General features: G+C 56.5%; 1 protein-coding gene across 7 annotated transcripts in view; it reads right to left on the reverse strand.

Moving 5' to 3' along the window:
• ZNF185 (zinc finger protein 185 with LIM domain) overlaps window positions 1-14,625 on the reverse strand; it is a 67,029-nt gene extending 52,404 nt beyond the window's left edge. For 3 of the 7 annotated variants that reach the window (XM_070462772.1, XM_070462770.1, XM_020903611.2), the window contains exons 1-6: window positions 10,788-14,375; window positions 2,662-2,740; window positions 2,397-2,520; window positions 2,117-2,182; window positions 371-409; window positions 188-265 (exon numbers count right to left, since the gene is read on the reverse strand). In XM_070462772.1, the coding sequence (XP_070318873.1) occupies window positions 188-265; window positions 371-409; window positions 2,117-2,182; window positions 2,397-2,520; window positions 2,662-2,695 (341 nt within the window). In that variant the 5' untranslated portion in view covers window positions 2,696-2,740; window positions 10,788-14,375. Of the gene's footprint in view, window positions 1-187; window positions 266-370; window positions 410-2,116; window positions 2,183-2,396; window positions 2,521-2,661; window positions 2,741-5,108; window positions 10,764-10,787; window positions 14,378-14,470 lie in introns of those variants that run through there. The other 4 variants (XM_070462769.1, XM_070462774.1, XM_070462771.1 and 1 more) reach the window with 4 other exon arrangements.
• Between the last annotated feature and the right edge of the window lie 575 nt (window positions 14,626-15,200).

The raw sequence follows: 15,200 nt of genomic DNA on the forward strand, positions 1-15,200 counted from the left end.
GCACACCACTCAGCACAACTGATCAGCAAGGCTGGGCTCTGCGCAGCCTCTTCCCTGTGACTCCGGTCGTGTGGTCCAGGGCCTTTCCTTACACAGGAAGAGACCTGACACCTACCACCCCATCAGTGACAGGCAGGGGACTCCCATACCTCCCACTGGACAACTGGTCAGCGTCCTGTGAACACACCTTTTTGGAGCTCCATTGGCCTTGGGGAAGTGCTGGTGAGGCTGGGACGAGCTGTCCACAGGCTTGGTGAACACTCCACTGAAAAAGAGTCCAGAAGAAGCACCCTGTGAGCCCCCTGGGAGAAGCCAGGGCCATGTGGGTGGGCACGGGGAGGCGGGCGGGCGGGCTCCTGTGGTCACCTACCGGATTATATAGCCGGTGGGAGCCCTTGTGCTCAGGGGCCTGCCGAGGGAAAAGAAGGTAGGATGTGAACTGAAGCCTCATGAGTGGGCCCAGGCTGCCCGATGACAGTAAAGGGGGTGGGCTGGTGGGTGTCCCAGTGTGGTCAGAACAAGGGGAGCAAGAGGCGCTGGTTGCTTCTCAAGACAGCCAGCCACATCTGCACCCCTAGCCAGGGTGTCTGTCCTGGTCTGCCTGTCTCCCTCATGCTCCCCAGGAAAGGCTGATTCTTCTGGGCCCTGGCTCACAGCTGGTGCCCAGGAAGGTATGTTCCATGGCTGGGCATGAACACAGAGGTATCCCATCCAAAGTCAGTTTTCTCCCTGTTCTGCCAGGCCCCAGTGCTCCCCTGAGCAGGTGTTCTTCTAGGATGGATGACAACACTCCCTACCTCTATCCTCAGAGCTGACCCAGCTCAGGCTTGAGGCTCTGTGGTCAGAGGCTGGGGGCTGAAGCCATGTCAGGTAGAACCCCTAACCTGATCTGATGCCCCACTCTGCCCAGTCCTCTCCAGGAAGACTCATTAGGGTCCAAGGGGTGGAGCACAGGCAGGAGCCAGCGAAGGCCAGGTATCCTTTACCTCCCACTCTGCTCTAGCCTCCCTCCTCCAGCCGGTGGGATGCCTTCACTCCCTGCCTGGGGGGCAGGGAGTGCTCAGAGAGTGAGGGATGTGGGCAGGGAAGATTAGGCTCCAGTAGCGGGATGGTCTTAAAGGGACCCACACGGGCAGGTGGCAGGGGCACTGCCCTCCATCCCCACAACTCACTTGGGCTGGGAGCAGAGCAAAAATGTCACTTATCCCATGTGTTTTCCAAACCAAAGCCCAGGCTGAGAACTGCACCCCCAAAGTAAACATACTCCACAATGAGTAGATTATCTTTGAACTGTGCTCAGGCCTTTGCCAACTGCTGACTGCTATCACAATTAGCAATTCTATCTTTTAAGCTCATCTCTCTGCCTGGGTCAGGCCCCTTTACCCTGCTAGGATGTCAGTTCCCTGAGGAAAGGGTTGTGTCCTCTGTGCCCAGTACAGGACCTGGTAGGTGACAGGTGCTGAGTCACTGAGAGATTCTGGGCAAGGCCACTGTGACCAGAGGCAGCCCATTGGGCTAGCACTGAACTTGGACCCTACCCTTCCAGCTGTGGCCACTGCCCTCAACTGCCAACTGCTGGCTCTTTGGAACAAGGATCAAGGCTGAATTTAGCACACACCCCCCAACCAATTCCCTATCCCCTAACGCTAACCCACTACTTCTTAGGAGTAGTTACCCCTGATCTGGACAGGATGTGCTGACACTTCAGAACTGCCCTGGACACCTCTATGCAAAATTCCTTGAAATAGAGAGGAGAGCCAGCTGTCAAAACATGTCATATTGAACTCGGAGACAGTTGGAGCAAGTGTTTGAGTCTGCCCTGGCACTTATGCAGGGGAGTCATGTGTGACTCTTGAAGGCCCCAGAGGATCTCAGAGACATTGTCTGCACCCCTTTGGGAGTGTTCAGTGACAATTTTGCTCTCAGTTCACAGCTGAAGTCACGGAGGTGTAGCTGGAGAGGCAGCTGGCCCCAGGGGACCTGCATCCAGTCATTCCTGTGCTCCTTTTCCCAGGAAGTGTAAAAGCAGTCCTTCCAGTGGAGTTCAAAGGCCTCCCTGTCCCCCGACGACTGCAGTGAGGGCCCACCCACCTGCCATCTGGGCAGCACCTCTCACCTGGCCTTCGGGACCTCCCCAACTGATGAAAGCGAGGTGGTACGAGTCCGGCCGGAGGGCAGCTCACTGAGCAAAGAGGGAACACAAAAGGGGACCGCTACATGTACCTCAGGAACTCGGCCCACCATTCCCATCGCACCTTCTCCTTCCCCGGCCCGCATCCACATTGCACACTCTGACACCAGGCCTTTCCCACCCTGGGACTGGTTTAGTGTAACCCATGGAGTGCCATCCCACACCCAACCTGTCGCCGCCGGCCCTCCCAGCCACCCAGACTTACAGGGTGTGGCCCTCCGATTCATCCTGTTTGGTGATCCAGCTCTTGTCCCCCTTCAGCGTGGTGCGGACCTTCATCTGCTTGAGGACAGTATTGCGCTCCTCCTGGCCTGCTGGGAGAGGCTTCCCTGGCGGTGGCAAGGCCAGGCGGCCTCAGCAGGGGTGCCCCACCCCAGGACCCCGAGGCCTGCTTGCAGCCCTCCCCATACACTGCTCTCACTCTGCTGCCCTGTGGCCAAGTCCAGGCCCAGGAGGCGCCCAGACCTCACCTTTGCTGCTTCCTCCAAGAGCTGAGATGCTCATGGTGTTCACTCTGAAGGTCCCTTCTCAGTAGATTCAACAGGGCTCCTGAGGGCAAAGGCAAGCACATGGTTTGTCACTTCTTGTATTTATAATGGCTCATCACCATAAGGTCCTTGGCACACTGAGACCTTCCAGATTGCCCTCTGGGCATGGGGAAGCCAGAGCTGGTGAAGTCTGGCCGAAGGGCCTCTCTGGGTGGCACATCCTGCATCTGCCCAGGGCCACTCACCTTGGGGGAATGCATGGCCTGACTGTTGGGGAGATGGCTGAGACAGACAGGCCACCAACTTTCTTAGAGAACTCTGATGGCCAGACTCATGCCTGGTGAGTGTTGACAGCAGTGGTTGACACTAGTGGATCCAGGAGGAGGGATGGGGGAAGGATAGAGGCTGGGGGACAGTCGCTTTGGGGTTGGGCTGTCTCTCTCACTCCTTAGTGGCCATCTGACAGACCTTGAACGGGTCATCTAACCTCTCCCTCTGACTTACCTCAGTGTCCTCATTTATAAAATGGGAATTAAAAAAAAGTCCACCCTTCGGGACTGCTGTGAGGACAGGAGACACCAATATTCTTGCAACTTCCCAGCACAACCTAGCACAGTGATCATAGCGACTCTCAGCCTGTTCTTAGCACGGCCTGGAGGTGTCAGCCCTATGTGGCTCAGGGGTAGGCTCTGTGTCCAGTGGGCAAGGCCTTGGGCACCAAATGAGGTGTCCTGTGCTCTGATTTCTCTTCCTCACTTTGTCTTCTAGCCTCGTTGTTGCCTCTCTGCCCCTGAGGCAAGTGCTGCCCTTCTGTGGCCTGTGAGGGCTAGGCCATGGTGGTCTCTGAGGCTTCCCAGGTCCAGGAGGGGCTGGAGAGGGGAACCCAGCTCTCCAGAATGGAACTGACCAAAGTTGGCTTTAGTCAAAGCACTGACCCACCACAGCCTGTCCCTTGGGCCTCAGGAGAGGGGCAGGAGGCTTCAGTGAGTGGCCATGACAGGAAGTAGTGCCCCTGGCTCTACCCGCACAGTCCTAGGCACAAGGGTCTCCCTTTTAGAGGCCTGCCATTCTCTGGGCCCCTGCAGGGCCAGGGCCTGAGTAGTTGGGCCATGCTGCTAGCTGGCAAGTCCGGGACATGTTTTCACGGAGGTCAGGGGCACACTAAAATGGGCAGAGCAGGGCAGGGCGCCAAGAGCAAACCAAATTTGCCACGTCAGCAAGGCCTGGATTTCCCATAAACTGCACTGACTGAGCAGCCAAGGACGCCTGAGCACGCCGCGTGCCAGGAACGGCACCTCATCACTGTGAGTGGGAGCCCCGCGTGCCTAGCCCTGCACTAAGGCTGCCACGTCATAGCTCACTCCGGAGGTGATCCTAGGACCACACTGCCCACTGGCCCATCCCAGCAGCCACTGGAGCAGCCCATTGAGCAGCCTGAGATTTTGGTCTCAGGCTGGTGACTGACTGACAGGCCTTGTGGGGGGTGGGCCCTTACCTCTTCTGGGCCTCAGCTCAGGACCTCCCACTACTTGGTTGGAAACTCATCAGTTTCCCCTTGACAAGCCTCTTGGTTACGCTGCCTAGAAGTTTTCTGTCAAATCAGGACCAAACAAGCCACTTACTTCCCAAATCAGGGCAGGTGCAGGCACATGACCAATTATACAGGCAGAGGGGCCACAGGGGACTCCCAGGCCAAAGTGGCAGGGGCACTCACAAGAGCCCACGACAAGGGAGTGGAGCTGGCTGTGTCCTGCTCCAGACTCCATCTTCACAGTTTGTTGTCCTACCTCATCATGCAAAGACCATGACGGATGTTTTGTCTCAGAAGTCAAAAGTCTTTTTTGATGGGACTATAAATTTGAGTCAGGAAGAAAAATCTTCTCATGGGACTGAAGATGGCAGCTCTTTATGACATGGAGACTTTTAGGTGAGGAGTCCCAGCCAGATGGATGCACACCTGAGGTCTGAATCCGCGTCCCAGTCAGTTAGCTTCTCCCTCCCCTTTACCACTCCCCTCACACCTACAGTTCGCAGGCCAGCTGCCACCTGTGCTTCCTTCTGGCAGCACTCACTGCCCTCTGATTCTTCTTGGCTCACATCAGCCCTCGCTTCTCACTCAGCTTCTGCTGGCTCCCTACTGTCTCTAAGACTGGGGGAAAACTCCCCTGACCCAGTCACTCTTCACACTTCAATGTCAACACTGTGCTCCAAGTGGACCATACACCTCAGCATCCCTGGAAGCTGGCCATGCCAGGTCAGTCCCCTCCTGCCACCCCCTGCCTCCTGCCCCCATTTATGCCACCGGACTAGAGGTTGGTGGGGGGCATGCTCCTGACTTACACAATATCAACACCAGTCTTCTGACCCAGTTCTCCTCTCAGACCTACCATCCCCTCCCTTAGTCTGACCCGTCTCAGAACTCAACCCACACTGCAGACAGGGGCAGCTTTGCAGGATCGGGTGTGGACTACTGAAGAAGGTTCTTTCCTGGAAGGCTCTCAAACAGGTTTGGCCGGCGGGTCAGTCAGGGCATCATTTTGCACGACAAGTCTCCTTGTGCACTGAGAGCCTCAGAGAGGGCAAGGCCATTGATCCAGCCATTCCCTTCATAGTAACTTTTCCTAAGGAGACAAGCGCATAAGTAGAACTCAGTATACAAGAGGATGTCATCTCAGTGTTGAAAATGATGGTGAAAATTTGGCAATAATATAAATTCCCAGTAGTTGTCTTTAAACATATGATCTACCGCTCAAGCAAATAGTAGGCAGCCATTACAAATGATATTGATATATGCAAATATTTAACAAACTTTCATGTATACTGGTTTCTATATATTATTAAGTGAAAGGCAGCTTTTAAAACAATATCTGTAGGATATGTTCATTTCCTTAAACTATATTTACATAAAAATGCACAGGAAAAGAAACATCTAAAGGATGTATACAAAAACATTTTACTCCTCTGTGTATGATCATCTTCCATCTTCGATCCTGCAAAGCTGCCCCTGTATGCATTGTGGGTTGAGTTCTCAGTTGGGTCAGACATGCACATGGCAGGAGACACATGCCTAGAAGCTCAAAACCACAAGGACACAGTAGGACAATGGAGCACACTTTGCAGACGCAGGCTCTGACACCAGGGCAACCTGCCCGCAGTAAGCATGCCATCCTCCTGCTTCACTCAGCTGGGGGAGGCCAGCTTCTAACACTTCGAACACTTTCAGACGGTGGTGGACCCAGCTAGAACCTAAGCACCCAGCTGTGGCTGCACAGTAGCCCTAATGACCCCAGGTACAACATCACGGAGCCTGGGGTGCAGGTGGCCAGGCACCAGTATGGTTCTGGCTGCACAGAAGAGGCCTTGAACTTGTATCAGCCATGCACATGGTGCCTGCCCGGCCTCTTAGCCTCATGACTGACTCCAAGCCCCAGACTCCAGCATCCTCTCCGAGGTGGGCAGCCAACGCCCTGCAGCCCCAGCCTCTACCCTTTCCATGTCCAACACGCCAAGATCTCTCATGGCCAGGGCTTGCACTTGAATTCAAGAAGACATGGAAAGAGAGAAACTTTTCTAACTGCAGACCTATGCACCTCCCCACTTACCCCATGCAGAAGGTGGAGAACAAGACAAGATGGATGCCACATCACCCAAAGGCTCCACCTCCAGCCACCTTCAAAAGGCAGGAGAATTCCCGCCTGATCAGGTCTTCCAGCCTTCCTCCTTCTCTGGGCACTTGAGCTTCTTCCAAACTCTTCTAGGCTCTCCTGGCCCATGAGTCCCACTCTCTGAGCCTCATCTGTGAAGTGGTGCTGAGCCACCAAACCTGTGACAGGACACCCCTAAGCCAGACGATGTGCCCATCCCTGTAATTTGATGCTAGCTCTGTCCCATGCCATGGCTTGGTATCTGGATGCTAGTGGGTGTCCTCACTGTGCACCTTTTCAGGACGACAGCCCTGAATCTACCTTGATAGGGAGATGACTTCTCATTTCTTAGGAAGTGTCATATCACCCTGCCCAAGGTACTGTTTTGGGCCACCAAAGGAATGGGTGGCTTCCCTACCACTTTTCATCCTCTCTCTCGGCTCCACTAGGCAGGACCCTTTCCCCTGCTAAATCCAACCAAGGCCCTACATCCAGACTTGTCCCAGGGCAGCTCAGGACCAAGTGCAAGTCCTCCTGAGCAAGTCAGGCCACCCTCTGTGCCCGTTACTCCCTTCTCCCTCCCTCTTCCATTTGCCTGCACTTGTCTCTTGGGGCAGGCCAGGGCAGTGTCCCTGGCAGGGCTGGCTGAAAGAGTCGGGACAGGCTCTCTCTGACGCAGGTAGCTGCCCCGCACCTTCCTCCCAGCTGCCGCGGCCTCACAAGGCCGCCCCACAACCTCCCAGGAAAAGAGCTTATGGCCTTGACTGGATAGAGAAAAGTGAAGAGCCAATGAGGGGGTGTGTGGAGCCTGTGGTCCCAGCCACAGTGAGCCTGGAGGCATCTGAGGCCATCAGTGAGAGGGGTCAGAACTGAGGCAGAGGAGCTTGTGGAGGCAGACTAGTGGCAGGGAGGGACCTGGGAGAGCTGGCAGACAAGGACACCAGTGCCTGGCTGATGTATGAGGAGACAGAGATGGAGAAACAGCAGGAGGAGGGGTCATCCTGTCACCTCACAGGCACATGCTCTGCCTCCAAGATGAGAAAACTAACTGGGAGAAAGTTTTCTGGACTTTCATGCCTGACTCCCCATGTCATGCCCACCCACTCTCCCAAGCAGGCTTCTGTGTCTCCACCCTTGACAAAAGGCCTTGAGCTTCAGCCCAGGCGGTGCCTCTCACAGGAGCCCTCATGTCCCCCTGGGGTCCCTCTGTGCTGTTGCTGCCCCCACACTCTTCCTTGGTGCTCTCTGGCTCATCTGGGATGGGCTGCCTTCTTCCAGACAATGGGAAGAACACCATGGTGGGGGCAAGGCGGCGGGGCTCATGTGAAAGTCGACAGCAGGCTGACTGACCGCCCTTCTCCCACCCTAGGTGGCAGGTGCTGGGTACCAGGCAGGGACCTCCCAGGTGAAATGGGAGGGAAGAGGAACAAAACACCTTCAGCCTTGCCTTCCAGGAGCTGCAGCCAGAGGGCACAGGAGTCGGGGCTTGTCTGCATGTGTATGTGCTGGACTCTGACCACCGTGAACAAGCATGAGTGGGTGCACTACTGGCAGGGGAGTGAGGGGCAGGCCTTCCTCCCAGAGAGGAGTGGGGACACTGCAGCCAGGGAGCTGACAGGAGGTCCAGTTGTGTTTCCGCATGTGTATGGACCTTCTGCAGGGCCCCATCTCTGGCTGGCAGGGATCAGACGCAGTGCAGTCTCTTGGCACCAGAGTCCTCGGCTCAGCTCCGGGCAGACACGTTAGGCATGGCTCAGAAATCAAGAGTGAAGAAGCAGTGCGACAGGGCAATAGGGCATAGCTGACTGTGACCCATGCGGCCAAGCCTGTGACCGAAAAGAGATGTGACAGGGACATCTGGATGAAGTCACTGAGGCCTTGGGCCACCCAGTGCAGGGGCTGGTTGCTGGGCCAACTTGAGGCAATGTTTTAGAAAAGCTCTGTCTGTGAGCATTTTTATGGGGCTCTGGCTCCCCCACCATCGGATGAAGGTGTCGTGACTAAACCATGGAGGAACAAAACCTGCAAGGAGAACCCCGGCTGTCACACCTGTCCCCTCTAGCCCTCTTATGACAAACTGCTTGAGGATCCAGTCAGCTCCCCTGGCCAGAGTCCCTCCATGCCTACCCCCTGGCTGAATTCAACCTGGGGGCTGCCACCCTCAGTGAGAAGGGGAGATAGGGAGGCAGGGCGGACACCTGTGCATGACCCTTGCAGCTGTGCAACAGCTCAACACACCAGAAGACTGGCCCTGCTGATGGGGGATCTGGGCCCAGGGGTGGGGCTGGTACCCATGTCCTCCATGAATAAGAGCCTCCAGGGGTCCCAGCATCGGGGAACAGGCTCAAAGAAAAGTCCCTGTGCCTTATAGCCACCTCCCAGAAGAGACAGCTGGGTCCTCTTTGGCTGTGTTTCAAGCAAATGCCTCAGAGCTTTAAGATGAGGGTTCACCCTTGTGTGTGAATGCCTGTGAGAGACCCCTCTCAAGGTCCTTCAGGGTAATGATGTGTCCCAGGGGACGAGTGACAACGAGGTAGTCAAAGCCCACCTGCTGGAGAGCTCTGCCTCTAGCCAAGGGGCTTCCTTAGAGAGCTTCCCTCTGCAGGCGGCCTGGCAGCCCTGAGCCTGAAGGGAGGGACAACAGAAACAGAAGCTTACAGGACAGTGGGGACACTGCTTGTTTGGAGATAAACCGTCTGGGCCCACTATCTGTCACTTCACAGGAGAGGCACACCTGCGGTCTCTTCCAACTCACGTGCAAAGGAAGGAGCAAGAGAAACAGAGTCCAAGTCCCATGGTGTCAGAAAAAGTCACTGGACCTATCACTTACCCTGTCTGGCTGAGGATAAAGCCTGGGTCTCAAAGCACTCCCAGACCCCTGTGCCTGGCCATGAGGGGGCAGCACCGGCTTCAGTGCAGCTCATAACCAGGGCCATAGCCTCCTGTCCTTCCTTGGCAGCATCCCTGGAGGTCAAAGGCCCGGCACCCTAGCGAGGACCTGCACCCAGACAAACAATGCTGAGGCCCCAGGCAGGACGTGGCAGGGAGCAGGAAGGGGGCTGGGGATCCCTGTTTGGTTATCCTCATCCGGTCCTTTTCTCAATGCACAAGCTTGGCTGAGTATTGAAGTTTGGACCCCAGTCAACTTAAGCTGCCACTGGGTCAGCTGACCTGATTCCCCAGGCCAAAAGGGCTGGAACTATCAAACATCCCATTTTGTGAGACAGTCTCCTGAGACCAGCTCTCAGGAACGAGGACATCCTGATTCCCAGTTCCAGCAGCTGGCGAGAGGACAGTCAGCAAAGAGGTTGTTTTCCTCCAGGGGTTCCTGGGATCCAGAGATTCTCAGCAGCAGTTCAGGAGGAAGGGGCCCCTCAGAGGCCTTCCAGATTGATGGCTGAGCAGTTGGGTCATGTCCAAGCCCCTCAGTCAGCTAAGCAGCACACAGCTCCCAGGAGCCCTGGCCAGCCTCTTTGCCCTGTGCAAGCAGCAGAGCGGAGCGCCTTGCCAGCCCGTGATGCTCCCATCCTAGGCCTCAGGCCTGGAAGCCAAGGGGTGGTAGGAAGGAGGCACACCACGTGGAAAAAATAGCTGGAGGAGACTTGGGTTGCAGAGGGGGAAAATGTAATATGGAAAAAAATGCATGGACTGGGGGGAATATTTGTAAATGTGCTTTACAGGTAAATGACTTCTGCATGAAAGTCTGGAATTTTACCTCCCCTCATCCCACCCCTCAACACCCCAGAATCTAGACTTCTTGGCGTCAGCACTAGAAGGGCCCGGGGAGGCAGATGTCTGAGGCTGGCCAGCTCCCTCCAGGAGGTGGGGAGTTCAAGCCCCAGTAGGACACAGCCACCTGGCCACCCATCACTTCTGTGCCCCTTTTCTAGCTCTCAGCAGGCTGGATATAAGCAGCTGCTTTGGGCAACTGGACTATTGCAGAGGTGGCTTGGCCTCAAGGGCCAGCAAGGTATTCTGGGCAGGACCCTCTGAGATGTCTCTGTGGAGGCCAGGGCGCTGGGCAGAGTCAACATGCCGGGGACCCTTTGCCAGAGCCACTGACAAGAGCTATCCCCAGTGTGGCCACCTCCCCTGCTGAGCCTCCCAGCACACACTCCAGGTCTTCAGTTCATTCCAGTGGGGCCCACAGATGGTCAAGGGGGTTGAAAGGGACCCAGGGGTCATCAGAGCCCATTTCCACCCCAACCAACTCTCTCAACCCCAGGAACACCCCTTCACCCTTACTCCTGCCACCCATTCAGCCTCTGCTAGAGCAGGTCCAGTGACAGGGAAGTCCTCTCCACTTGCCCCTGGTCATGGGAGATCACGAGTGAGGCTGCCATCTGCCTTCCCAGCCCCCTCCTTCCTCACTCTTGTGCACTGCAGATCCTGACTTCCCACATTTTCATTTATGGCCACATTTTCATCTGTCCCATAAGGCTTTTCAGAAAGTTGAAGCCTGACCCGGTGCTGGGCAGACAGACAGACAGGGGCCTAGAGCAGCACTGTGTTTCCCAAGAAGGTGCCTTTGGCTCAGGTCTTTCTGAAAAAAAAATGAAAGAATGAGTAGGAGCTCACTGGGCAGAAGTAATGAGGCAAGTCCTGGTTTTGCGTTTTGTTTTGTTTCAGTCTTAAACCAGGCACTGCCTGATGTGAGCATTTGTACCCGGGATACCCATTCTGGTGGTAGGAATCCTCGGGCCTGCTCAGTGGGAAACTGACCGAGTCATCAGAAAGCCACATGCTGAGCCAACAATCCTGGGGACCAGAGCAAGGGGCCACACAGAGCACCCACGGTGTGCCCACGATGCAGCCAGGGACTGCCAGGGACAACAAGCGGCAGTGGTGGGGGGCATACCCACCATTGCTCCCAGAGGTCAGGCCTCCTCTTAGACCCAGGCTGTGGCCACAGAGCCACAGAGCCACCTTGGCTGCCACCACCTCTTGCAGTGGTTTGTGAGCACCCTCCCCACAGGAAAAGTCTAGGGAGTGTTTCTGAAAGTGGCCTCTAGGTCCCTCTGGCATCTAGGTCTCCCGGGACGTGTGCTTAACTTGCAGGTTCCGGCTCCCCTAATTCCTTATGGAGTTTGAGAATGACACCCCCTGGGCCACTGGCCCTTTCATTGTCCAGCCAGTCCCACCTCCTGACCCTGCTATGGCCCCTGAAAGGTGACAGTCACACAAGTGTTCCCACATCAGCGTCCCCCTTCCTGAAGAAAATGACCAGAAATGTTCACAGTGGGGGATCCAGATACGGGGGGTCTTGGTACCATTCTTATCACTTTTCTGTGAGCTTTTGATTACTCCAAGATAAAAGTTAAAAACTCAAGAGTGAAAATTGTCAAAGAAAGCAAATCAAATGATAGTTAGTAGGCATCCAGAAATGACCAAGAATGAAGTGTACTGTGGCAAATCACTTAACTGTGAGTAGACACAATATGTCCATCGTTGGCATAGACTGGCAGGGATTTTAAATGGTTTCTCTTCGGGTAGGGAGGCCATATCCCTTCCAACCTGGCTTCAACCTCACTCCTGGTGACCATGGCTCCTGGAGGAGGATATAGTGACCCTGGATCCACTGACAGCCCTGAAAGCACAGTGCTCCTGGCTTCATCCTCCCTTCTGGACAGGTGACACGGGGCCTCCAGAGCTTTCACAATGTGCTCAGGTTTGCACAGCTAGACTGTGGCCAAGTTGGGGTCTTAACCCTGTCTGGACTCCCAGCCACTTTTCTACCACTCGACTGTAAAGGTGCCTGCATGTCCCATCACACACGTTATGACCACCAGTCAACCTCTTCTGAGGGTCACTTTAAGGCACGCGGGTCTCTGGTGACTGCCCTTGTCCTGGCATCGGTCAGCTCTCTGCAAGTGCAGCAGGAAGGAATGCAGAACCCCTGATGGATCCCAAACTTCAGGACCCAAAGACCTGGGGTGCCATATGGATTGCTGCTCAGGACTCTGGAGCCATGGAAAGCAGCTTTTCTCTCCCTCAACCACACTCCTGTCTGATGCCAGGGGCAGGGGCTGGCAGTTGAGGCAGCCTCATTCAGCAAGCAGAAAGCAAGCGGGTATTACGCATGAGCTGGCACCTTATGAGCTGTGGCCTGAAGCAAGATCCAGTCCAAAGGGATCAGTCAGCCATGGAGGCTGAGTGGGGAAGGGAGACAGCAGGCTTCCAGCTTCCAGAGTTCATTGGGCCAGATTTGAAATTTTTCTTGGCATCAACTGAGGGCAGTTCGGGGATCAGGTGCCGATGCCTACCATGGGCAGGTCCCAGGCCCGCTGCTGGGGACCCAGACTCTCTGTCCTGCTGAATCTTAGGCCACAGGGGTGCTAAGCAGAAGCGCAAGGCAGGCTGGAGGCTGAGGTGAAGCACTGGCTGCTCCTGGGATCAGTGCCCTCAGGTTGGGGCACTCCGTCTGGAATCTGGCTCGAAATGAGAAGGAAGGGAGGTGGACAATTTCAAAGAAGAATGCGTGGGCCTTGGCCGGGCAGTTCCTGAGCTCCTTCTGCTGCTTCCAAGTCCTCCTCCTCCAGGAAGTATTTTCTGATCCTCCCAGCCAGGCCTGTTCCCCCATCCCAGGCTCCCACAGCCCCTTGTGCTAATGCTACTCAGGAAGGCAGCCCTCAGTGTGGTCGTGGTCCACCTCTGTCACTGAGTTGTGTGTGTCCAGAGGGTAAAAAAGAACAGATCTGAGCACTTGCTATGTGCCTGGCCCTGTGCTGGGCGCCTCACATCAGCTCCCCACAGTTGAGTACAGAGGCCCCAGCGAGGTCCTGGCTTCTGAAGGCACAAGGGCTAGGTCTGGGAACTGATGGACAGTGGGGGAAGGGCAGGTGAGATGGTTCTGCTCCTTCCCATCCTGGGGTAGTCCAGGGGTGATGAGGTGAACAGCACAAGTACCAGGGCCAACCTGCAAGCTGGCTCCTGGTCTGTGCATCTATGTCCTGGCCCCTTGCTTTAAAGCAATAAGCAGGGCCTCTTAGCTGGTCTCTGAGTTGCTCCTGATTTTTCAAATGAGGCAGTGGAGACCCTGGGAAGGTAGGGTACTATTCCACCTCCACCTTCCACCACAGCTCTAAGTGAGCTGGTAATGATGAGTGGGAACGTAGAGCTCCTCCCAACTGTCCAGGCCTGTTGGCCCATGGGGCCCTGTTTTCTGTTCCCAGCCAGGGACCACGATCATTAGTCCACAAGGCCATGAGGCCCAGGCAGGACTGGGACCAGGTGCCAGGGGTCTGGACCACCTCTGGGTGGGTTGTGAGGGGCTGTCTCTCAGGGTTTGCTGAGTGGTCCTGAGATGTGGCTGTGTGGCCTTCCACAGTCTGAAGACCAAGTGCAAATGGCTCAGCGTGAGCACAGTTCCTATTGCAAAGCCCTGGCACACCCACCACCGACCTCATGTGAGCCCCCAGCAGCCCTGGGTGGGAGGCAATCAGGTGTCTTACCCTCTTGGACACCCCCTGCTCAGAAGTAGCAAAGTAGGCAGAGGAGTTGAGCTTTTAGTCTCTTTCCAAGGCAGAGGTATCACTGTGCCTTTCCAAAGAGGACAAGGCTCTTGGCTCCCCTGCCCCTGAAACAATCCAGCCACAGAGCCTGCTCATGGCAGATCCTGTTGATAACACCCAGCGGCGCTTGATTTGGCGCCTTCTGTCTGAGCAGCTATCTTCCCAGTGGCCTTTCAGGAGACTGCCTGGTGCCCAGCACACGCTCATCACAAGTAACTGGTGAGCCTCCTGGTCTGGGCGACAGGGTGAGCCAGACTCTGGGTCTTGGTTTTCTCATCTACAAAATGGACACAGGGAGAACTAGCTGATCTCAGATTCCCTTATTCCCGCGGCCCGCAATCAACTCGCAGAGCACCCTGGCCCCAGGCCATTTACTAACAATCACACCCCCTCTAGCATAAAGATGGTGGGCCGGGCCAGCCTTAAGTGCCTCTCTTCTTAGTCTTTTCACTCACAGCGAAATCAGAAAACTAAGTATCGTCCCTCAGCCGGCAGAAGCACTTAGAGTGAAGATTATGGGTGGGGAAACTGAGGCCCCGAGTCGTCACTGTCATCCGGCTGGGCTCTGCCCGAGTTCCCCTCCACCGCGGACTCTGCCAGCCGCGCCGATGGCAGGCGGCGACTCGACAGCCCTACCTGGCACAGGTGCCCGGCTCGCGGGACGGGCGTAGGGTCCGGCGGGCGCGGGGCGCGGGCTCCCTCCGGTGGGCAGCGCCGGCCGGGCCGGGCTGGGGAGCGGACGCGGGACGCGGGGCGCGGTGGGGAGCGCACGGGCCGGCGAGGAGGCGCGGACTGGGCTCCGCCCGCAGGAGAACAAACAGGTTTTCTCCTGCGCCCAGAGCCTCGCCCCTCGCCCCTCCTCTCGGCCGGCCCCCTTCCTCTGCCCTCTCCTGGGGTAGGTAGATGAGCCTGGCACATTCCGGACATTCCCCCACCAGGGTCCTCGGTCCGCCGGCAGCTTCCCGGCCCCGCCCCCCGGGGCCGCTGGAGAAATCAAGGCCGGGGCTCCCCGCACCGAGCCCAGAGCGAGCTCCCGAAGGCTCGGCCGCGGTGGAAAACTTCCAGGCAAATTCCTCTAGGCTCGCGGCCCCCGGGCTGGGAGGCCGCCGCCACGTGAAGGGCCCGGGCTGCCCAGTTGCGCCTCAGCCCGCGCCCGGCCCTATCTGGCCCCGGTTCGGAGCGATGACTTCCACAGATGCTGCCGGTTCATTTTGTGGAGAGCTACTGTTACTAGATCCATTTTACAGATGGAGATACCAGACGGGGGTGGGGTGGGGGGGACTGGGGGCTGTCGGCTCAGATCATGCAGGAAGTCCCGGAGGCTGGGAAGGAGAAGAAAGGCAGAGAGCCTACTACCCGGTGGCGC

This window comes from Odocoileus virginianus, unplaced genomic scaffold (genome assembly GCF_023699985.2).
Source record: "Odocoileus virginianus isolate 20LAN1187 ecotype Illinois unplaced genomic scaffold, Ovbor_1.2 Unplaced_Scaffold_13, whole genome shotgun sequence".
NCBI lineage: Eukaryota > Metazoa > Chordata > Mammalia > Artiodactyla > Cervidae > Odocoileus > Odocoileus virginianus.